The sequence below is a fragment of the Nelusetta ayraudi genome, unplaced genomic scaffold, assembly GCF_046127955.1.
Source record: "Nelusetta ayraudi isolate G7.1 ecotype Tasmania unplaced genomic scaffold, CSIRO-AGI_Nayr_v1 ptg000021l, whole genome shotgun sequence".
NCBI lineage: Eukaryota > Metazoa > Chordata > Actinopteri > Tetraodontiformes > Monacanthidae > Nelusetta > Nelusetta ayraudi.
The window spans coordinates 365,673-389,571 of NW_027466071.1; the positions used below are offsets into that span (position 1 = coordinate 365,673).

The following is a 23,899-nucleotide window of genomic DNA, read 5'->3' on the forward strand; positions in this document are numbered from 1 at the left end:
GTCTAGAGCTGAGATTATCTATCCTAACGCATTTACCCATAGCTCAGTGCCAGGGGACGAGTTCAGAGAGAGGGCAGAGAGCATTATCACGGCGGGATGCTGTCGCTGATGGTGGGAGCCGAGGAGGAGCTGGCACCAGGGATTGTTGACGTTTGCGCTCGTTTAGATTCACAGTGACTCTCTGCTGCTTGTTTAATGATGGACTTTTGTTTTTGGATTCTGATCAGCCTCTATCAGGTCTCTGGCAGACCTAAATATGACAATATCTCTACCCAGCAGAATTCATGGCGGCCGTCTGGTACGCCTAACACCAAACAACAAAACACACATGATATACAAAGTGTTCTTTAACCAGACTTATCAACTAGATTTAACTCTATTATAACTCTCTATATACTATTATTTGGCAAATTCATTCATCTTTATTTACCAAACGGGCTTAAAAACATATTGGTTGTATTATTTGAAATAAATACACACAGAAAAAGTTCAGATTTGCAGTGACGCGATGAAGATGTCATGGCTTCGACTCTGTGCAGCCGCTGCAGCTTTAGATTATTCAGGGATGCAATCAACCGAGAAGCAGAATTAGGTTGTATTACAAGAGATGGAGAAATGGAAGTTATTGTTGCTCTCTGGCAGGAAGAAATGAAAAACCTCTGCCGCAACAGAGAGAATAAAGACACTATCAGCACGGCTCCCTCGCCGTGGGACCTCAGTGGCGTCCCGTTCTGCTGAGAGGATATTAAAAGTCCTGAGAAATGTGCTGATGTGGAACCGTTCCCAACTGAAAAGACATCAAAATCGACCCACTTTTTTCTGAAATCACTCGTTAAGTTAAGATTAATCAATGGGCGCTATTTATTGATTGATTTTTTTCCCCCCACTGTTTGAATGGGAGTATCCTAAAATATGTGCAGTTAAAACACAGCAGTGTAGCATATTCATCATATTTCGCATTATGCAGGAAAAAGGGTGCAACAAACATCAAAGATTTCTGCATGCAGGGAAACAACAAATGGAAATAAAACTGTATCATTTCTTTGATGACACAGTGAATTTGGAGGGAGTATTTATTGTGAAATAATACTATTCACCTGCAGGTGATCTTTGATGTTCAAGCCATGACCGAGCCCTGCAAAACCCTCCCTCCTGTTTATGGCAGCACCTTTGTCTGTGTGTGCCAGCTCCTTTAATCCCTTTAGACCCACCACCTGCAGGCCGTCTCTTATGTAACGTCAGGAAGGGAGACGTTATAAGGCTCGACAGGGCCGTCCTGAGTCACACAGCAGAGCGCAGGCTGAAGGGTCCAGTCACTCCAGCAGAGGAAGATCCTCCGTCAGTGGGTTTCCCATCCGGGGAGTCCAGGAGGAGGATCTCAGGGAGGCTCCTCGCTCTTCATTTGGCCTCATTTCCTTGAACTGACAGAGGGACCATCGTTAAAAATGTTTTACAGACTCCCGAGGCTGACGCCAGGCTACATCAGGCTGCTGCAGGTGAGTGTCCAAAAACAAATCTGAAAGATCCCTAAATAAATGTCATCTAATTAAACAAAGATTCTGGTCTTTTTATGGTCTTTGGTCTGTAACGTTTTAGTTCCTTTTTAAATATAAAACTTCATCAAATTGACATCAAATTGATGTGTTAGAAATAAATTGAAAAAAAACAAACATGGTGCACAACAACCTCCATGTTACCGGACTCAGATGTGAAGTCAGAAAAGCTCCTGTTGCGCTGAGCTTATGTAATACAATTGGAACAAATTTGTTAATGTAATTAAGATACTTGAATCCTATTACCCAAAAAGTGCTGATGTAATAGCAATGCCCATTTAGGAATCGCAAAGAATAGAAACGAGTTTAAAAATAAACAAAGTGTATGAGAAGCAGCGATGACTCACGGCCAAATAGGCCAGTGTTTGGTTGGCTGTATGCAAGAAGGCAACCCGGATTAAGACGTTGCGTGTATGCAAAAAATAGAATAAATCTAAATAGATCAACAGTGTGCAGACACTTGTGGTGCACCCACAGTGCATGTTGTTGTTTACAATGCAAAGTGGACATTTGAAATTGAAATTCTGTGACTACACAGTCCCTAAAACATTCACTTTGTCATGTTCACTTCACATGCTGTTTGGTTTCGCCTGAAAATTCTCGAATTCAATGGAAAATGCGATCTCCCACCGAGTGCTTACATGTGCCACGCTGAGTCTGTCTCTACATGCTGAGCTGGTTTTTAAGCGTCAGAGGAAAGAGTTGACTCTATCTAATTCAAATGTTCCTGCATCAAGGAAATATTCACCGAAAATTGTATTTAAAACAAATTCGGAAAAGCACGTCTAATGGTCTGAGCCTGTTTTGATTGACGTTGCTTGGCCTGCCATGCCATCAGCGGCCATTCGAGACCTTTTAAGAGTCAAAGTGTGTGTGTGTATGTGTGTGTGTGTGTGTGTGTGTGTGTGTGTGTGTGTGTGTGTGCGAGGCGCTGATTTTAATGACTTCCTGCGCTGGTTTATTGACAGGAGCGGCGTAAAGACTTGGCACCGTTCACAAACCCAGAGTTATGTCGTCGTTTCTCTCCCCGTCACCATATGATGCGTTTTGCTTTAGCTCACAAAACACAATCACCTTTGTCGGTGGCATTTACCACAAACAATTGAGACGTGCGAGGCGGCGCCGCTCCGCTGCGTTGTAAATGGAGATGAGAATCGGGTGACTGACTTGCAGAAATGGCTTCCTAACTGTCTGTGACCCAGCTCCATTAGACGCGACAAGGTTTCTATTATTTTCCCTTCTATGCTCTTTATAATTGTCAGCGGCCCCGCTGAGGAAATTGCCTGTGACGCCTCGCAGGGGAGCATTCTGTTTTTTCTCTGGAAGGAGACAGGGCACAATGAGGAAATGTGGAAAATTAGAGAAAATGGGGTTTTAATCTCCCTGGGACTGCATGGTGCAACGGCTCGGGGAAAGGTGGCCACGTAGCGCTGTGTGCGTCGGGTGCAGGAAAAGGTTTATAAAGAGGGCCATGAGAGAATAGTTCACCCAAAATTGAAACCTCAGTCATTTGGCCAAGTCGAAGGAGGCGAATTTCACCGGATGCCAAAAACAATGCGAGCGTATTGTGGCGTTGAAAGCATCGAAAAGGAAAACGGCAAATATCTAAGACACTTCAGTCCCCTCTGACTTACAGAGGTGACATTGACACCATGATTTGGGCCAAATTACTGCCGACACTTTAATGAGACGAGAGCAGTATAGAGGTTTACCACTGGGTTTTTGTTTCGCAATAATAGATTGGTTTCATTAATAGATTAAAAAAAAAGTTGTGATTCTTTATCGATATCAAGGTGAGTTAGACATCGGCATGTGTTTAAAAAATTTTTTTTAAGTGTGTGTGGTTGTTGTTTGAATTGGAGCTATTTGAACAATGCTGTTGTGAAGTCACAAGATTTCCATTTTTACCAAATATATATCTATATATATATATAGATATATATATATATTTCACTTAATTACATTTCAGAACCTGTAATGTCTCACTTTTACTTGAGTAAAGGAGTTAAATCAGTACTTCTACTTTAAACAGAGTATTAATTATTTTTACACAGGTACCTTATACTTTTTCCACCTCTGGACCTTGGTGAATTTTAGTTTTATAATGACCTATACCTTTAAATTGGCCTGCACTTATGTATATCTACCTATCTTTCTCACCCCAGACGCAGGCCTACCACAACGTGGCCGTGCAGCCGCCAGCTGAGAAGTCGGTGCCCCGCGTGGCGATGCTGCTGGGAGCCGTGGGCATCGGGATGTGCGGCTACAGCTCCAGGCAGCTGGCCCTCCACCACCGGCCCTCGGCGCGGGTGCTGCAGCTGGTGGGCACCCACACCGACGCCAGCATGATGGCCGCCACGGCTCAAAGGAGCCGCTGGGCCGCCGGCTGCCAGGAGATCCCGGCCGCCTCCTTCGCCGCCCAGAAAGTTGCCACAAAATAGAAGCGCGTCGAGGAGCAGGAGAGAAGGAGTAGCCCGATGCTAGGCTAGCCTGCGATGGCGGGCGTCGGGGGTTCGGTGGCAGCCACTTTTTTTTTTTTTTTTGCGAGTCGCGGATTTGAGCTGTGCCGGCCCATTTCACGGTGTGGCCCACGTGCTCTCTGAAGACGTGCAGGTGCAGCTGCTGGATCTCCGTCGCGATGTTGGGCAGGAAGTTGGATGTCTCATAGGTCTAGTGTCATGTGGAATGTGAAATGTACGCGTCACACAGTCTGCTTTTGTGTCTAATATTAGAGGACACCAATTGAGTCAAGTGATTAGATGAGTGTGGAAACTTCCCAAAGACTTGCAGCTAAATGTGGTTAAAGGGAGCTAATGTGTGTAATTTGGGGGCCATTCTGGTGTCCCTTTTTTCTTCCAGAGGCATTCAGCAAAAAGCAGGCTGCCTCTTGGCACCTCTACACGCAGATGGCCGGCGATATTTCCCCCCTAAACACCCACACGCACTGCTACCTATCCTTCTCCCCCCTCAGGCAGGGAGCCATCCCTGCACCATGATTCCAATTGAATTTCCTCTGAGGAGAAGCAGGTGCCGTCCATCAAAAAGCCTTGGCGTGCTCTCTGGCACCGTCTGTCTGTCAGATGGAGCAGCTTTGACTTTTATGGCCAAATCATAAGACGGGTGCTTCATGTGTTCTGAAAAGTCCCCCCCCCCGTCACCCCCCTAAAAAAAAAAGAAGGAGAGAGCGGCTGGAGGGAGGGGGAAGGGGCTTGTTTTCAAAAATAAAGCGTATTTAAGAGTGATGCAAGCTCAAGCTCATTTGATATCAAAGCTCTTTTCATGCAAGCGACGCAAATAACACCCCGCCGGATTATGAATCTTAATTTACCCAGCCGAGGCACCCGCCCGCCCTGCCACCCGCAGCGCCTCGGCTGATGATTCTGCCTGGATAAGCCCGTGTGCTCAGTGGGGATTACCTCAGGTGGAAAAATCATCCCCGGCACACGCAGCCACTCACCTAATCTGGTATTAGAGCGCGGCCAGAGGCAGACGGGCCACCCACGCTGCGCAACTTTGCGCCATTCTCCCTGCAGGGTCCACCATTCGCCCCCTCTCTGCCGTCGGTGTGAGGCAGGAGGGCAGGGGGCTTGAGACGTGGCGAGACGCTGAGTGTGGTTGAGAATGTGCGCCGTGCCTTTCGCGTAGCGCAGGGACCAACTGTCTGCATTATAAAGGCCCCATCTCTACCGTACCTGCTTTTGGATATTCATTTTTTTTTTTATCATAACGAATTCTCCCAATACGTCAATGGGTTGCCAGGAAACAGCACATTTAGCCCTCTGTTTGCGGCGCTCCACGAAAATGTTCGGCTTTAGCTTCCTTCTTGAGTCGATGATTCGTGGGTGGAACTGATGCCAGGCTGAACTTTAACACCCTGGTGCCCTTTATGACATCACAAAGGGGCCATTTTGTGCAGGCTGCAGAAACATACTGTCATGAGAAAACTTTAAAAAGTTGTGGGACCTCCAATAACACCAGAACTTTCCGTCAAAACTGACCTCTCATAATACACAGGAAGAGCCATGAAAGAAAGTTCTGTAAGAGAAAGGCGAGAGAGCAGTGGAGTGTTTCATCACTCCGAGGTCAGTCAGACCTTGTCATCAGGTTTTTTTTATTTCACCGTCAGATGTCTTCTCCTCAGGTCTGCCAAATCTGATCATCAGCTTGTTGTTGCCGGCTGCTTGTTTTCATTTCAGAGCCCTGCCAGGGGAGCGCTGGCACAGTGCAGGTCTCCCTCAAAAGTGCTCGTAATCCACTCAGCGGAGGCGTCTAATGGCTCCAACTGGCAGGCGGGCAGGCGGGCAAGCGAGCGAGCGAGAGAGTGGCCATCTCACGCACGCTCACAAGGGGGCGACGGCGGTAATGGGGACAGGAAGTGGGGCTCCGGAACAGCAGGGAGCAAGGGATGGCTCACATCCAACCCAAATCAGGCGATATGGAACTTTTCAGAACCACCTGAGGCACGTGCGTCTCCGTCACGCGCTGGCAACAAAGTGCGGCTCACTGTGTCATTCAGGCACCGCACCTGGAGGAGAGAGAAATCAATGGCTCGGCGGTGGGCGAAGGGAGGGGGCGCTGTGCGTGGCTGGTTATGATGGATTTTCTCTATACTGCAGTGGTAAACAGTGAGAGCAGAACATTATGGAATCCCATTGATCTCAATCAGTGTGTGTGTGTGTGTGTGTGTGTGTGTGTGCGCGCGTGTGTGTGGGCCCAAATGTCTGTGTGTTTGACCTCTGATTGCAGAAAAACTTTCTTCGGGGGCACAAAAGAGCACCGAAAACACACTCGGTCTCGAGAATGTTTGAGGTCAAAGTCAAAGTCAGTTCCCTTGTCACTCACAGCTGCGCTGCTTCTCTCATCATAGCTCCACCTCCACTGGGCCCCTGGACAAGTGTTCTGTTTCTGTTAGTGACCGAATTGATGTATAGTTGAATCGTGTTGTATGGGATTAGTGAAATAAAAGCATCTGGAAAACTATAAACTATTGTACGGATCATACTTTTTTTTTTTTTTTTTTTTTCAGACAGCGCTGTGCAAATAAATTATGTTTTTTTTTTTCTGCTTGGAAATAAACAAATAAATAAAGTGTGATTTATCAACGTAATCATGCCTGCTGCGTTTTGGTATTTGCTGACACTGTTTCAGAAGGAGGGACCGACAATTCCAAAGTCCCTGAGGAGGAGGAGGCTCAAGCGCAGGAGAACAACGCTCAGTTGTTGATCACACTGTCTGCTCTGACTGCGGTGGTGCCACTGCAGTTCTTTGCATAGAAAATATTTGCTTATCTTAAAACCTTAACATTTGAATTTTGCATATAAACTAATCACACTGGGTCTCCATGTTACACTGCCTACTTTCATTGTCTTGTTGCTTTTTAGTTCTATGTGCTCACACAATGGTGTAGAGTTTGATCAACAAATAAAAATCAAGCATCAACATCAGTAAGAAAATTAAAAACAAACTGAGATGTCTTTACGATCACAAGGGGTACAGAAAGTAGAATCAAGTGATGGGATGCACAAGAGGAGTCGGATATGACACGAATGCAAAGACTTAACAAAAATAAGGAAGATATTTTGTTGTTTATTTGTGAGGTACCTCACGCATTACATTTATTATCTTAAAGGACTGGAACTTATTTTTATGTCCCAGTCACGTTCCACCTCACAGGAGCCTGAGGCGGAGCGGCACAGTGGGTCACTGGGTTAACTTGCCGGTAATAATCGGCTTGACATGCGAGTAGGAAGGAGGGGACCACCACCACCGCTGCCGCCGACACACATAACAGGAAACAGGTTCTCGGCACCAGCCCACCACTGCCCTCTAGCGGCAACACCACGCCACTGCTGGACATTATATTTACTTAAAACTACTTTTTTTTGTAGTTTTTTTTTTTTTTTTTTTTTTTTTTGGTGCAGTTCTCGGATGGAAATAATAAAAACAATCGAGGATTGATTTGTGCAGGTTAGCTTTGGTTTTCACCGCAGCAAAGACAAAAGTGCGCGGGTGTGTGCACGCCGCCAGCAGCACTCCTCCGGCTGTGTTCCGTCCCGGAGAAGAGGACTCGGAGGGGCAGTGCGCTGCGCTGCGCTGGGCGAGCCGAGGGTAAACAGCGTGGAGGCGAGGAGCTCCTTCACTGCGCCGAGCTCTGCGGGGCCCCATCGAGAGGATATCTGGCAACTTTGCTCGTCCACCTTCGAGGGTCGGTACGCAACTTTTTTTTTTTCCCCCCTTTTCTTTTCTCGCTCTCCACGTCGACACGCCGTAGATTGTCGAGCGCGAAATCTCACGTTGATGTTCCTTGACGCGCGCGCACCGGGTTCCTGTTTGAAAGTTTTGGAGCGTGCTTTTGCGCCTCAATTCGACACAAAAGGCGGCTCTTCTCTCGTGCATGTGATTTTCGGTTCTTCTGACGGAAAGAGCTGGTGTTTTTTTTTTTTTGTTTGTTTGCTTTGTTTTTGTTTTTTTTGTTTTTTTAACTTTAGTGAGCTAACAGACCATCAGGTTTGTTTTACACATGTGGTCTCGGCGAAGTGTCCTGGTTCCTTAGTTCCATGTGATTAGAAGCCTTATTGCGCGAAGCAGACTGATCTTTCTCAACCATTAATGGATCATTAAGCAGTAATTTTTTTTCTCCTTCTAGCCTCCCCATTGGCTGTAACTTTATGACTCCCATTTTTTTTTTTAAGTACTGTGTGTGTGTGTGTGTGTGTGTGTGTGTGTGTGTGTGTGTGTGTGTGACCCTAGTTTCTCTTTTGGGGGTGACAGATCTACAAGCACCTGCTGGGCCCAGCATCAGTGGCCCCCACATTCCATCATCACTGCAAACATGGGAAACTTCTCCAGCAAGGATGGCCATGGACCCACAGGTATGGCAACTTTAATGCGACAACACATGCACTTCGACTGTACAGACAAATCATGTTATTGTGCCTGCTCGCCTGTACCTCTGCGACCTGCTGGCACAGCAGCCGGTTTGCTTGGCTTACACTTGGAAATTTCACTCACGCTGCTGCAGTGGTTAGCACCTCAGAGACAGTGGGCTGTGGGTTCGATCCCCTGGGCTGTGTGGTATTTGCATGTTCTCCCCGTGCCTGGGGCTTCTCCCTGTGCCTGGGTACTTCGGCTTTCTTTCGCAGTCCAAAAACATGCACGTGAGTTGAATCGGCAACTCGTCATTATTCTGTTTCGGAATGAGTGTGAATGGTTGTTTGTCTTTCTGCGCGGCCCTGCGACCTGTCCAGGGTGAAACCCCGCCTTCGCCCAAAGATAGCTGGGATAGGCTCCAGCACCTCCCATAGCCCTGGGTCTCACTCATCCACCTTGCCAAGCTCCGATACACAACATTTCAATCTTCAGTCAGTTGTGGTTGGGTGTAAACTGTGGCTATCGCTACAGAACCCTCTTAAAATGGCAGTGAAGGCTTTTGCCATTGGACAACATTATTTCCTCTGGGCTGTGCTCACACTGGCAAGAGTTCCAACAGTGAAACACCAGTGCGAGGTGGCTGTAGAGCCACAGAGCGCTGACGCTTGGCTAATGGGTGCGCAGCGGCAAATCTGTTTATTGCAAAAATTGTGACGTGACGGACGCACGGTTTCCCCAGGCTACCTTCCAAATATCGCAAAACCCCTTCCAAATATTCCCGTAAATGTTGTCTGTGGGCTCTTTAGCAGATGAGGCTTTGAGTCATGGTTGGAAAAAAAGGCAAACAGGAAGAGGACAGAGGACGCGAGAATGAAAGAGCGGCGGATATTAACGACAGAATTAAAGGTAACAAATAGGAAACCAAGCAGAAAGGCCCCCACTTTGTGTGCGTGCGTGTGTGTGTGTGTGTGTGTGTGCATGCGCGCACACTGCAGGAATCTTGGCAGCCCTTGTGTGTGTTACGCAGTGAGTGGTCATTCTCCTCGCGTCCCCATGCGATTCGCTCTGGCCCCGGCAGGCCAGCTGTGATGAATCGGCAGAATTCCCCGGCTCAGCACAAGGGCGTCGGATTAATCATAGGAAGCCTAATGCTATCTGACACACACACACACACACACACACACACACACACACACACACACACACTCACTCACACTCTCTCTCTCTCTCTCTCTCTCTCTCTCTCTCTCCATCTCGCTCTGTCAGCCTGCCACCCATGCCCATGGTTTGGTGGCCGCATTAAGGAGGAGGAGGAGAAGAAATTAAAAAAAAAAAAAAGCAGGAGTGACATGAGAAAGTTATGAGACAATCGAGCGATTCTTCCCGGGCGGTTCAGACCCGCGCAAGAGCAGCTCATTTAAAGATGCTGAGACGACACAGTCGGTCAGCTTCAAGCGAAGATCGTATCCAAAACGAGTGCGCAGAGGAGCGATAAGACGTAGACGTGATGCCCGCTGTTTTTTTTGCGGAGGTTTCCCGGGTTTGTCGTCATTGGTTCAAGGCTTTTCGTGGGCCAGGGACAAAAGGAAGAAAAATAATCACTTATGTTATTTCCTTTGTGCCAGGACTGGAGATTAATCTCTAGCCCTACTGCTACAAATTGGTCTGTGCATGCATGGGGAGCTTTTCTCCTCTGTGTGTGTGTGTGTGTGTGTGTGTGTGTGTGTGTGTGTGTGTGTGTGTGTGTGTGTGTGTGTGTGTGTGTGTGTGTGTGTGTGTGTGTGTGTGTGTGTGTGAGAAACAGAAGCGTTGCAGTGCCATCACGGATGAGCAGTTCCTTGAGGAATGTCTGGGCATCTTCAGGGAGTGACTGTGCTATGTTATGTTATGGTCATCTCAATGACCGGTTGTGTTCACAGTTAACATGCCAAACTAGTGACTAGTAGTCTGGTTTTTTGCCATTGGTACCGTCGGTGATGCAGCTGCCCGGCTGGTTACCATTCCCTCCTGACAGTTCTGTTAGCTCCTTGAGATTTTGATCATCCACTAGCTTACCAATGTTACAGCACACGGGTCTCCGTTAAGCCATCAGAACAGGCTTTGGACCCTCTTGCTGCAACTCGGGAAGTGCAGCGGACCACAGTGATTCCAGCACATCCCACAAATGCTTAATCAGATTGGGATCTGAGGGCATTGGCACAGAGTCAGCACTGGAGGCTTTTTGTTGCTTTCCCCAAGACATTCCTGAATGTTTTTGTTGTGGAAGGGAGCATTGTCCTCCTTCAGGGTTGAGGTTATTCAAGAGGGCATTGTCCCGTGGAGCTCTTGTTGCCTTGAGGAGATTGCTTCAACATGCAGTGGCTGTAAGATGGACGGAACCTGTCAAAGGTGTCAAGAGGGTCGGGGTGGATACAGTGAAAAGGATAACAGCACTTCACAACAGGGTGAAAAAAAATCATATTGCAGTGATGGTGGACTGCATGGCTAAATTGCAGTTAATTTCTCTTTGCAACAAATGTTGAGTAACCTGGCAACGTGGCTTTGGGGTAAATTGGTGTGTCCGTCTGGGGAAGTTCCCATCACAAACAAGTGGGAGCTAAATTAGGAAGGTATTTCAATGACCCATCAGCCCATCACATTCATATGGGACCAATCAGAGTTGTTCCTGCTAGTTTAGCCAGCTTGAGGATTCCCTGGCGAGCTAGCGAGAACTAGCTGCTCTCCATGGCTGTTTCATGTGAGTCTCGACAGAACCGACGTTCAGTTAAGACTGTGGAAAACAAGTACGTTGATAAAAGCCTTCAGTGTTGTTTATTCATCATTATTTTACCATGAAAATGCAAGTAAGTCTCCATGAAACTGACGCTATATAGCAGAATTTACGCTAACAGGCGGTAGAGGCTGTTTAGGGCTTGCGATTGAGCCAACTTCCTGGTCAGATTTTATTTTTTACTTTTGTGTGTTGTTCTTTTTGCTCCAGGGTCCCATGCCGACAGTTTCCACACGCCACCTGTTAGTCCAGTCAGTGATGGACCTGCTTTCGTGCCCAAAAGTCTTAATCCTACCTCGCCTCAGCCTTCTTCCCCGGCTCCCATTTCATCTCCGCCTCCAGTTCCCGGCCTCGCATCAAGCGTGAAGAAGGCACCCGGCAGCCTCACCCCGAACCCGTCCAGCCCTCCTCTCGATTTAAGGCCTCACACAAAAAACGCTTCAAACAGCGCCACCGGTGACCCCCGGGCTGGCCTCATCCACAGCCAGGTCAAAGGACAAGCTTCCTTGGGGAGGAACGGGAGTCCGCCTACCTCCACCCCTCGCGGCCTCCTCTCCCAGAGGAAACCCATCACCGTCACCCCCACAAAGAGCCCTCTTTCCCAGTGCAGCATCTCCCCACTGGTGGGCAACTCTTCTGAGCGGAACTGGAAAGAAAGGGACAGTGGTCTGAGTCAGTCTTTACTGGGAGGCGGGGAGAGCCGTAGTGAGGACCTGGAGAAGCTGCTGGAAGAGTGTAAGACGACTCTGGGCATCACAGGAAGTCAGGATGGGGCCACGAGCACTGCAGGTAAGAGCAATTGTTTTTTTTTGTTTTTTTAAAGTGAGGCTTTCAACACCTTTAACACTTTCTGATGCTTCTGTATTCTTCCCTCAGAGATTCTGAAGCATCTCATAACAGAGGTGAAGACATTGAAGAGCACTCTGCAGGTGAGATCATTGAGGAAGCTGTTCTGCGACGGGTAACTTTTCCAAAATTTGATCCAGCAGAAGTAACAAAATAAGCAGTATTTTAGTCAATAGGATATAAATTAATATAAAATAAATAAATTAACTAGGAATAAGGGGGTTAGGGTGTCACAAACGGAGCGTAAAACAGCAGCAGCTGGATTATTTTTCTTTATTATCGTTTCATTGCCGTGTTGGCTGAGTCTCGACCGATCTGGAACAAAAATCCAGAGTCTGTCCAGTTCGAGACCGAGACCGAGACAAGATCGAGTAATAATGCCCTCAGAGTCCGAGACGAGACCCTTAAAAAGTGGTCTGGAGACCAAGACCAATCTCCAGTACTGCAACACTACTTGAGCGTTGGCGGCACACCTGCCTTGTTTAGTTCAGACCTGTTTATTCCCACCAGGGAGGCTTTTCCAGGGGGAAACATCCCTCCATGTTGACACGCGTGGAGTCAATTTCAGACCCTCTCCTTCGAGGACCGCTTGGGCGTTTTCATACTCTTATGAGGATGGCTGTACGCTGCGGTAATTTCCTGTCCGTTGTTGCCTCCAGCTCCAGAGCTCTCCCCTCCCTGGTGGAGGGGATTGCAGCCAGAGGCTCCCCCCCCCGATCTGCCACAGATCTCAACAGCTGGAAGATGACCTCCGGCGCGCTCCCTCTCGGCTCCTCTCCTCCAAGTTTTCCACGTCGGCTGCAGCTACGCGCTAACGCTAAAAGCCTCCGTCTCCTAGGTGTCGGCAGCTCCCCTGCTTGACATTCAGCACCTCCTCCCTCATGCCTCGCTTTTCCTGAATCCCTGACTTTTCCCACAGTCTCCCCCGCCGGAAGAGAGTTGGAAATGTGAGCTTCGCGCTGGCTTTCGCTAGACTACCTACGACCTAGACTCTGGAGGCAGCCAGAAGTAGTCCAGCAAAGTGTTTACACGAGCCCTCGTTGGGCAATATTAGCTGGCAAAGCCCGACTTTATGAACTCGGTCTGGTTTACCTCGCTGTCCTGGGAGCCTTCCCTTTTGTTTTCTGTGTGTGTGTGTGTGTGTGTGTGTGTGTGTGTGTGTGTGTGTGTGTGTGTGTGTGTGTGTGTGTGTGTGTGTGTGTGTGTGTGTGTGTGTGTGTGTGTGTGTGTGTGTGTGTGTGTGTGTGTGTGTGTGGCAGGGAGGGGGCCGAGGAGGGGAGGAGGGGGTTCACATTCGGTTGTTCGGCAGGAGACAAAAACTTGTTTTGTTTTGCGCTGTGTAGCCAGTCGGGGGGGATAGGCGGGGGCGGGAGCAGCCATGCGGTTCTGTGTGTGTGCTGCACGTGAGACCAAGGACCCACACATGCACCCACACACACACACACACACACACGCACACATACACATACTGAGGACCCCACCTCCCAGTTTCCCTCACTGTGCCTCTCATTCCTTCACTCTCCCTCCATCAGAGAGCCGACTGCTCCTCCACCCCGGAGCTCCAGAGCTCAGCTCGAGGGGGGAAAGGAAAGAAAAAAAAACAAAACCCAAAACCCTCCACGACCTTCCTTGCCTCTTCTTCAGGTCTCGGCTCTCTGTTTTCTGACCTCTTTTGACCAGTTTGAGTGGCCGTTACTCATCCGGTAACTCGACCCTTGACGCTTGCTGCTCCTCCTCACCTCCTCTTCCCCTTCGCGTTGAAAGATTCTGTGCCCCATTCGCCACAGACGGGCTCGGACGTTATCCGGTTTACCGCCATCTGTCAGCTCTTATGCTCGCCGCCAGTTTTTCGATTGTCTTATAGGACAAAAATGAAAAGCCTCCACGGCTGGAGCGCGTGGGTGTGTTGGGTGTGTGTTCAGTTTTTTTTGCTTCCTTCCCCTCCTGGACGTTCAGCTGATGTTCTATCCCTGGTTTGGAGTCAGTTCCACGTGATTCAGCCGCCTTCTGCATTTCCAACAATGATCTTAAGGTTCCATTTTCTCCCCTTTTTTTTTTCATTTGAAGGCTGTTCCTCGACACGATAGCGTCCCATATCTGAAGGCCGTTTCAGCTTTTCACATTCCGCACAAAATGTGCCTGAGCTCTATCTGGGAGGTTTGCCGGAATGGCCTCGTGTTTGTGCCTTTGTTGAATTTCTAGAGTAAATGTCAGTGGTTTTGGACTGGCATTTACATATACGACTTGTGGGTCATTTTTCTGTGCCCGTCGGAATTTGGACCGCTTTGTGAGTATGACGGTGGGGATGTAATGGCCCCTAACAGACATAATGATGTGTTTATTCAAACGCTCTCCTAAATACGCTGGGCACAAGCTGGATGCAGAGGCTGTGATGGAATTTCGGGATGCTTCCCTAAGTATTGGTGCCGGAATAGTGTGGGTGTGGAGGTCACCTGGGGACACAGTCGGATCACACACACACACACACACGCACAAGTCAAGGTTTGCTGGGCTGATTTCCAGAAATAGTCTGGAACTCTTACGCGCTTCAAATCGGGAAAGATAGAGAAGTGTCTGTGTGTGTGTGTATGTGTTTGCTGGTCACCACATCTGGTCATGCAGTGGGGCACTAGGTCAGCTCTATAGGAAGTGCAAGCAAGTGTGTGTGTGTGTGTGTGTGTGTGTGTCTCAAGACTGACAATCCACACCCTTATCTCAGTGTGAAGGAGGAGCGGCCCCTTCCTGTTTCCTTCTACAGACATGCTCCAGTTGGAGCATCCAGATAACAAAGGCTCTCTGAAGGACGACTTCCGAAAAGTGTATGCGTGTGTGTGTTTGGTTCATATTTAGTTCTCATCACCCGGCGTCAAGTTTACAGAAGACGGACCAATGGCACGGATCATTGGTCGCATGTCGCCGGGCAGACCGGGCTGAGGCATAGCGCCGACGTGTAGATGTGTGTGGGAAAACCTTAACAGTGTGGTTTGGTGGTGAGCTGGAAGTATTAACGGAGGTGTGTGTGTAGTGGGGATAGGATAGGGGTGTGTGTGTGTGTGTGTGTGTGTGTGTGTGTGTGTGTGTGTGTGTGTGTGTGTGTGTGTGTGTGTGTGTGTGTGTGTGTGTCCAGGGTAATAAGGTCCAGCTGTGGTCTTGAGTCACTGGTCAGATGAGGGAAGGACTTGGCTCCGATATCACCTCTTCCTCCACGTCTCTATCCATTCTTCATCTAATTACCAGCCTTCCCAGTCCCTCGGCGCTCTCCTCAGCACTCCCTCACATCTCACCGCCAGTATTAAATCCATGCATGGCTTCCTCCACCGCTATGCTGATCCCTCTCTTTCCTCCCCGCTCTCTGCTCTGTTATGACGATGGTTGCCCAACATTTGCTTTTTTTTTTTTTTGCCTTGCGTTTGTTCTGGTATTATTTACAGTCTCGCTTCACTGGTTCTGAAACGTGTCTCCCGATGTCCGGGCCGGCGGTGGTGTTTGTGCACGTTCAAGGCAGCGATACCCACAAAGAATGAAAAGTGAAAACATTCTCACTCAGAGATCTGAGGAGCTTGTGTGTGTAGCTGCGGCAGAGCCGGCGTCCCAGGGGAAGTTTCACAATCCAGCCCCAAAACATTGTGGAAATCTGCGACTTCTGTCAAGCTTAATCGTGTTTTTGGTTCACAAACGCAACCGCTTGTGTTGACCTTCGATGTTGTGTTACATAAGGTTTCATAAAGAAGGCTGCTCGCTGCTAAAACCCTGCAGGCCGAGGCTTGTCTCCAAAGTCTCTGTTTTTCCAGTTTGACCATGGCAAACTTTGCCGCGCAGTAACAAATTTTCCCAGCAACTGGTAGTTTTTGGGTTCTTAGTCACACGTTAGTAACCACTCAGTAGCACTTCCGTCTCCGATTGCTGAAATGTCTCCAGCAAAAACAGGACGATGCTTTGGTTATTTTCCATTCAGATCTATGCAAACACGGTGAGCTGGGGGAGTCATTTGCATTCAAAGGACGCGGAGGTTTCAGCTGTTTGAGCAGTCTGGGCCTTAGAAGCCACGCACAGCCTTTCAGAAGGGTCAGAGACTTACATTCATCACTGGGAGAGGTGCACCGACAACTGGCCCTCCTCCCCCGGCCTACAGTTCGAGGAGATGGAAACTGCAGTGATCGAAGGAGACACAAAGGTCTTTGAGAGCAGGAAAGGTCTTATAGCCACGAGAGAGTGCCGCAGCACGCTCGAAGGTTGGCAAACCCTTCAGCACAGCAAACATGAGGATCCGATTTGAACTTCTCTTAACGTCTCACCAGCTGCACCCTGCAGAACTATCTCCGCTCCCAGCAGAACAGAACTGAAAATTGGCGTTCCCAACAAACACAACTATGCGACAATCACCAGAAGGAGTCTTAAATGAATTAAAATAGAACAAAAGAACAAGAGCAAGCATGTGCAAAAAGCCAGTCAGTTGTGCAGAGACAAGAATAAGCAGGGTTTTAAAAACCACCCGTGCAATATTCCATAAAAATATTATAAGACTTAGACTTTCTTTATTGTCATCATGAAGAAAAACACGACAGTGGATCAATTCACAACGAAATGTCGTTGCCCAGTTCCAGAAATACAGTACTAACTAAAATCTATATACAAGCTACGATAAGTACAGGATATAAAAATATGGGAAATATGGGAAATCTGGAGGTAGAATGTTGGTGGTACATAAATAAATAGAGTAAATGTACATATCAACAGTATAAACAGCGTAAACAGCGATGCGTGGAGTATAAACAATATGAACAGTATGAACAGAGTATACAGAATAACAGTGACCAAGTGACCAATTATCTGTCACACAGCGAGGAAGAGTTCTAGAGTGTATTGGCTTCTGGCAGGAAGGATTTCCTGAAGTGTTTTAGACTCTTGGTGGTCCTGCTTGTCCATAAAATTAATTCATGTTCGTTTTTTTCTCGCACATACTTTGTGTTGAATAAAATACTGCTGCGACTTTATAATCGAAACACCAAGTGCAACATTTTTTTGCCACAGCTTGGAGAGAATAAAAAAAAACAGAAATTTAAATGGACCACGTTCGCTTCGACTTTGTTCGTCTCTGACGCTGATTGTTTTCCTCTCAGACGGAGCGCAGCGAGTGGCTGCAGTTCCAGGCTGACCTGCAGGTGGCGGTGTCTGTGGCAGACCGCCTGAGGGCCGAGGCGGACGAAGAGCTGACGGCCCTCCGGACGGCGCACCGGGACGTGGAGAGGGAGCTGGCGGCCGCCCAGCACAGGCAGAAAGAGGCCGACTTGCAGCTGGTCACCCTGAGGGGGGAGCTGAAGGAGAGTCGACAGAGACTGGCTGCTCAGGCTCCCGGTCAAGGAGCGGCGAGGCCCAGCGGGGAGCCCGTCAGCAGCCCCGAAGCCACGGACATCGGCAGCAGGGGCAGGGAGAGGCCGCTGGCCAGGCTGGGCAGGCAGGACAGTGCGGAGAAACAGAAGAACGTTGCCGTCGAGAAGGTCGGAACGGAGTGCAGGGACGTGGCCAAACGCTACCTGAGAAATGTCAGCAAAGAGGAGAGCAGTGGGGAAGAGGCGAAGCCCGGCGAAACACGACGGACAGCGACCACAGAAAGATCAAGGTGAGATCTACCTGGAGATCTGCCTGGTGATCCTCAAGGAGATGTTCCTCAAGATCCCCCTGGAGATCTTTTTCGAGATCTTCTTCAAGATCTTTGAGATCTTGGAGATCTTTTGTAGAAGTTTTGATATTTTGTAAAAGATTTTTTTTTACAAGATCTTCCTGGAGATCTTCTTGGAGATTTTCCAGTAGACTTTCCTGGAAAGCAACAAAACACTTTATGTCCGCAAGACATTCACACAACACTTTTTATAGCATTGCATCACATCCCAGTGTTTTCAGGCTTCCAGATATTATGCAACAAAAGCTGCTTTTCTTGTCTGACTGTTGGTCTGTTTGGTTGGTTTTTTTTTGACTCGGTAGTCACTGAAGTCAACCAAATTTGGTCGGAACTGTAATTGTGGTTCCTTTTCATCCTCCTGCTCGACCCGCATGGTTATTTCGACGACTCGATTTATGTCCGGAAACATGCGATACTAGGTTGTTGTGGGATTCTTTTTGATTTATTTTTTTTGAAAAAAGGAGACACATTTTGATGTGTCTTCTCCTCCCTAACCACATTCTGTAACATTACAGAAGCCTCTCCAGGCTACCTTCTCCGGACTGCCTGTCCATTCAGAATGGAAGTGTGCCGACGGATGCTGCCTCGACAGTCGGATCATCAAACAAAGTGAGACGCAGCAACGTTCGGAAGGGTGTCAAGGTGCCTTGAACTGCTGATGGATTCAAGCCTGATCATAATGAACACTCTGTGTTGTGTTGCAGAACTCGGGGCAGCTCAGGGGCCGAAGGACTCTAGACTGGCAGGACGGCACGTCGAAGACTGAAGCAGGTGTGTGATCATAGGGATGATCGGTGGAGGATGGACGAAGATGGAGATGAGATAGATAAAAAAAACAACATGGTGCAACTCAAGAGGTTTATCCTAATAAATATACGTTACACATACAGACCTGCCAGCCATGACATCTCAGGGTTACTCTTGTAACTCTGTTTCTTTGAGCAGAGTGAGGTTCTTTTCCTTTATGCTCCCGAGTGACATCCCCACAGGATCTGTCAGTGACTTTTGGCTGCATTGTCCTTTTAAATGTCTTGGTTCTGCTGCCCCCAAGTGGCCAGTAACTGGTTCACGACTGTGCATCTGCCTTTGAAGGGGGGTTTGTGAGGGGGCGGAGAGGGAGTGTTGCTCGTTAAAAGCGCTCACTGTGAGGTGTGTTTGCTACAGGGAAACGAGAAGAGTCCCTCAACAAGTACAACTCTGCGCTCACTGAGCTGCCCCCCATCAGGTGAGTTCAAGTCACACACACGCACACACATTTATTCAGCCATCTCTGCGAGGGCTGTACATTATTTTTTACCGCCTGACCTACAGCCACTAAACCAAATCACAGTTTGCCCATTTGCAACCTTCCCCAAGAAATGTCCTTTGTGCTGATCAATATTATACGAAGACACACAGAGAAACAGTTCCAGTCAGCCTGCACAGTTTCCGCTCCTGTTGTAAACCCTCATTGTCTGTCCTGAGTCCAGTACATTCATTCAGTCAGGTCCATTGTTGGAGGCGTAGCACCTTTTTTTTCACTCAAATCTGTCTCTTTTTAAATGAGTTTCTTTGCTGGAGTCTGTCACGAGGCAGGTTTATATAGATTTATTTTAAATAGAATCTAACTAAAGCCCAGCTGAAAGGTGGCTGTCTGCGAATGTCTCCATGAAAAAGTTTCAAAGTCCTCATGCGTCTGTAACTTTCTGCAGGCCCCAGGATGGTTTCAACGTGCTGCTGCGACGCCACGGAGGCTCCAAGAGGAACTCGCTGCTCCGCTGGTGTCAGAACAGGACGCAAGGCTACAAGGTGAGTCCACTTCTGCTCTCACCACTTACAGTGAACACAAACAGGGTTTTGTGACACCTTGTCAACTTTCTAGGTACATTTCTTTTAAGTCATTCAACATTATTGTCTGTCTTCAAATATGACTCCACTTTGCCCTCCACCAGCGTTGCTTAGAACCATTTCTGAAAATCCTTCAAACCTCTGATCGGTCGATAATACTCAGAGTTCCTGCCTGACAGCATTTTCATTTTGATGCGGCTTAGGTTGTTTTTGTTTTTTCCTCTTGAGGCCACAAACAAAGTGGTTTTTAAAAAAAAATCCCCCTGGGGACTGATGATACTTAACAAGATGAACGGTAATTAATTAAATTAAGGCAGCAACTAATGGCGAGTTGATGATCGTAAATGACCGGGATCATCTTCTCATCTTCAAGCAGTTCAATGGGGAAAGACTAAAAGGGAATTTAATGGGGGAAAAAAGATCTGCAGGAGGAGTGGTAGATTTATTATTCTTTTTTGGATTAGAGCTGACAGGCTTTTAATATTCTCACACCTGGAGAAAATGTCTTTTGAGGATGGTTGTAAGAGGTTGGATTAGGAAAAAAAAAAAAAATCAATTAACAGTCCACTCTGTATGAACTCTTTTGATTTCTTCTACTAAACCTCATTGAAGAGCTTTCCTTCGTTCCAGGTCTAGTTTTCCCCCCACCTCCCTTATATATAGTACATTCTGTTCAATGGTGTCTGTAAGAAAAGCCCAGAAATTGCTGTTCATCTACCAGTAGTGGGTAGTTTTCCCCCTAAACATTTAATGTCTTCGGTCATGTTTTCACCTCACCTGGCCTGAGAATCTCAACAGCCTGGTTGTCCCGTGCCGCCCTCATCGCCTGGCTGTCTTTTGTGCCCATGCAGAATATCGACATCACCAATTTCAGCAGCAGCTGGGCGGACGGTCTGGCCTTCTGCGCCGTCTATCACACCTACCTCCCCTCGCACATCCCCTACAGCACCCTGTCACCCGAGAACAAGGTATTTCATTAAACCGGGCACTTTCACTAATCTGTTTGGAATTGACTTACAGTCTCCTTCTTTTTTTTTTTTTGCATGGATTTATGCGCGTCTCCGCAGAAGGAGAACCTGAATCTGGCGTTCAAAACGGGAGAGACAGTCGGGATTTCGCACACGCTCGTAAGCCAGAAATGATTCAATTTTATCCCCGAACTGTCACAGCGCTCGACTTGGAGCTCATAATTGTTTGGAATTGTCTTTTTTTTTTTTTTTTTGTCAGGCGGTGGAGGAGATGCTGAGGACGGGCGGCCCTGATTGGCAGCGGGTTCTGAGCTACGTGGAGAGCATCTACCGTCACTTTGAGATGTGACGGCTGGAGGGAAAGCGAGCGACAAACAACCCGTCGGTGGATTCACAAGTGCTCAAGGGAAACCGCAGTGGCCTTCGTCGTTAAGGTTTATGACCACCTGAAATCTCGTAAAGGCGGCCGCCTGGATAAATAATTGTTTTACCCTTGTGTCGTTCCTCCGCTCTTCAAGAGGACGTTGGAGGAAGCAACTTTCAGCACCGTCACCCAAAAAGTATTTACTGATGAAGTGATTATTGCACGGCATCGCAAGCTGTTCTCAGACGCCCAGCAGATGTGTTGCCGTCACCGGACGCCCGCCTGCACTTTTGTCAAAGGCCAGTTTTTAACTGTTAAAATGGAGAGGACTTTTCAAACAGGAGTCGCCAAGATGGCATTTCAATTTGCGGCCGTGGACTGAGGTGTCCTCAGCGTGGCCATCTGTCATCGTGACAAGGTGCAAAGCAATTAGTTTTGACCGGTGTGTTATCATCTGCCCAAGTGTACGCATTTATTATATTTGACACAAAGCACCAAGCTAATCACAATAGGAAACAGTGCAGACATGGGAATCTGACCGAGCATGATTAAGCGGGGGGGCGTTTTTCATTAATAATGAAAATGTGGGACATGGTAACAGTGAGTCTTCCATTAAAAGAGTGTTTCCAGGGAGACGCTGTGGAAAATATCTCCACACTGTTGCAGTGCTTCATCACGCCCGTTACGACCTTCATCAACCTTCACATTCTCCTGGACCTGAAACACCCTGTAAACACACACTTTTTGTCAGCACTTGGTGGGTGTAAGAATGCAATGAGTGCAGATGTTTCACAGATGCCATAGTCCTCGGAGGGGTTCGGGAGGCATAGCCATCCGGCAGACCACTCGGCTCTCTTGCCAAGTTTGAATTTCTGTAAATGAAATGCAGTCGTTGTTTTGTTTTGTTTTGTTTTTTGGGTTTTTTTTCTCCATGGAAACCTCAGTGAAAAACTATGATCAAAATGTCAGAAGTGCCTTTGTGTTGTCCCAGATATCCCGTCTTTCGACACGAGCTGCACTGAGAAAAGCCTAAACTGATTGTCACATGAGTTTGGTGCAAGTATCCTGGTTCCTGCACCAGTGCAGAGAAACCAGTCAACTGCTTTTGTTTGTTGCCAAAGTGGTTTGTGCCAAAAGAACTATTGAAAATACACTCTTTTAATAATAAGAAGAAAGAAAACATGTTAATATGTAACTACAATTAAAAAAAATATGTATACCAAAGAAATAAAATGTATAGTCCTCTGTAGGTCTCATGTCACACCGTCATATGAAGTACCTTTGGTAAATGGAAGTACAAGCTTATGGTCTTTAAAGTCAGTGAAGGTTCCTAGAGATGAAAAACATTATTTACTCCTTTTTCTTGCCTTACTTTCTTTCTTGCTAAATATGGTTGGGGGATCTCCCTCTTGTGATGTAACAAAGAGCACGGAACACCGGTACAAAAAAAAATTGGTTAAGTTGGAAGATGAAAAGTTTATTAATGTGCTTTTGGAAGAGAGTGTAGACAAAAGACAAAATAATCTGTTTTCTGGAGACCTGTTTTATTTATTCTCTGTGTAACACTGATTTAAAGTCTGAGTCTGAAAGAAGATGGGAAAAAAAAAATAAAGACCTGAAAATAACACTATGGGGACCTCTCAGAAGGCGACAGTACTGCTGAATAACTGGTCACTACTCCCCTCTGCTGGTAAGCAAGTATTCCTGCAGGCTTTTAGTACACTTTATGGAGCCACTTGCTTAGATTTTCCCTTTAGTTTGCCTCTGTCATACGTGTTTGGAAGTTGGATTGGCAGTCTGGGCTGCACCAGGCTCTTTGCCAACCTGTTTGTTGCCAAATCTGCACATACCTGCAATGTGGTGGCACACTGTTTGGCAGAAGAAAGGCGATTAAAGCACAAATGCACACATGTCCCCTCACCTCCTCCCCCCTGAACCCCTTCCGGACATTTAAGATGTATTTTCTCATCGGTGCCGCTCCTGTAACTCCATATTGTTCTCCTGAGCTTTGGACCATGATGAATTGTGGAACCCTGAATAGGCAGACAAGACGCATCCCCCTGGGCAAAGGCGTCAAGAGCACCTGATCGCCTCATCCACCCCCCCCAACCCCCTTCCTTCCCAACTCATTTGTGACAAAGAACATGTGATACTCTTGGCATGTTGGACCTCGGCCCCCGTGGGAATTCGTTGCGCGAGCAGGAGGTGGAGTTCCTAGGTCACCTGTACTTCATGAGGCACTTTGCTGACAGCCTGAGTCAAAAGGTGAAGAGGGTGTTGAGGCAGAGGACAGAGGCATGGCGGGGATGAGGACACTGGCTGCGTGTTGGGTAGTGGTGGTCTACTCTTCGTTGGTTTCAACCCAGGAATCATCCAGGTAGGAAAACAAATCTCAGCTTTATCATGATACAGGATACCAATACTCTGATGAGTTGTTTGAGAAGAGTATCGGTTCACAATCGGTTTACTTCTTTGCCATCTTGTTCAACCATTAGCGATCTTGATTCTCTCCTCCTTTTTTTTTTTTCTGCAAGAACATTTTTTGTGGTCACAAGTCCAGAGGTGTTTCATGCTGGGACCCCGATGTCACTGGCTGTCACCCTCCTTGCTGATTTCTCTGCCAGGGTCACAGCCGAATTAATATATGGTGACACTGCAGTAGCCCAAACAGAGGACAACCATGAAGGTGAGGCCAGCGTTGATTCACATTTCAATGATTTGAATGTTACCAGTGCTAAGGTATCATTTTATTTTTTTCTAAGGATCGACCAAAGTCCTCACACTGCCCCCAGTGAGTACAAATCCTTGCGTATTTGATGTTCTTATCTTGATGCAATGACCAAAACGGGTGTGTTGATTTGTGTCCCTGAGAAGTTGCCCCAAATGGTTGGATCTAAAGCCCAGAGCCACTTCTTCAACCTGACTGTGAGGGCCTACAGGGGAAACAGTCTACTTTTCACAAACACCAGCACCATCCGCTTCAACCCCAGGAATGTCTCCACCTTCATCCAAACTGACAAG

General features: G+C 47.6%; 2 protein-coding genes across 3 annotated transcripts; both read left to right on the forward strand.

Annotated features, from left to right (window-relative positions):
• The first annotated feature begins 1,004 nt into the window (after positions 1-1,004).
• Positions 1,005-6,537, forward strand: LOC142888982 (uncharacterized). Its single transcript, XM_076027484.1, has 2 exons — positions 1,005-1,496; positions 3,719-6,537. Exons 1-2 carry the CDS (start codon positions 1,446-1,448, stop codon positions 3,992-3,994), a joined length of 327 nt encoding a protein of 108 aa, XP_075883599.1. The 5' UTR covers positions 1,005-1,445; the 3' UTR covers positions 3,995-6,537.
• Positions 6,538-7,461: 924 nt separating this feature from the next.
• Positions 7,462-22,108, forward strand: LOC142888984 (cytospin-A). Of its 2 annotated transcripts, none has more exons than XM_076027486.1 (12): positions 7,462-7,762; positions 8,304-8,425; positions 11,404-11,982; positions 12,070-12,122; positions 17,160-17,659; positions 18,235-18,328; positions 18,424-18,490; positions 18,884-18,944; positions 19,411-19,507; positions 20,398-20,514; positions 20,614-20,673; positions 20,774-22,108. In XM_076027486.1, the coding sequence occupies exons 2-12, from the start codon at positions 8,386-8,388 to the stop codon at positions 20,861-20,863; spliced, it is 1,758 nt and encodes a 585-aa protein (XP_075883601.1). In that variant the 5' UTR covers positions 7,462-7,762; positions 8,304-8,385; the 3' UTR covers positions 20,864-22,108. The 2 variants fall into 2 exon arrangements, with proteins under 2 accessions (XP_075883601.1, XP_075883600.1); XM_076027485.1 differs by having other exon boundaries at positions 7,462-7,758.
• Positions 22,109-23,899: the final 1,791 nt, after the last annotated feature.

Bases quoted from the DNA above. Each gene is read 5' to 3' on its own strand.
- LOC142888982 (XM_076027484.1), top strand. From the start codon at position 1,446: ATGTTTTACAGACTCCCGAGGCTGACGCCAGGCTACATCAGGCTGCTG. The intron at 1,497-3,718 runs GTGAGTGTCCAA...TTCTCACCCCAG, and splicing joins GCTACATCAGGCTGCTGCAG to ACGCAGGCCTACCACAACGT.
- LOC142888984 (XM_076027486.1), top strand. From the start codon at position 8,386: ATGGGAAACTTCTCCAGCAAGGATGGCCATGGACCCACAG. The intron at 8,426-11,403 runs GTATGGCAACTT...TTTTTGCTCCAG, and splicing joins GGATGGCCATGGACCCACAG to GGTCCCATGCCGACAGTTTC. The intron at 18,945-19,410 runs GTGAGTTCAAGT...AACTTTCTGCAG, and splicing joins ACTGAGCTGCCCCCCATCAG to GCCCCAGGATGGTTTCAACG.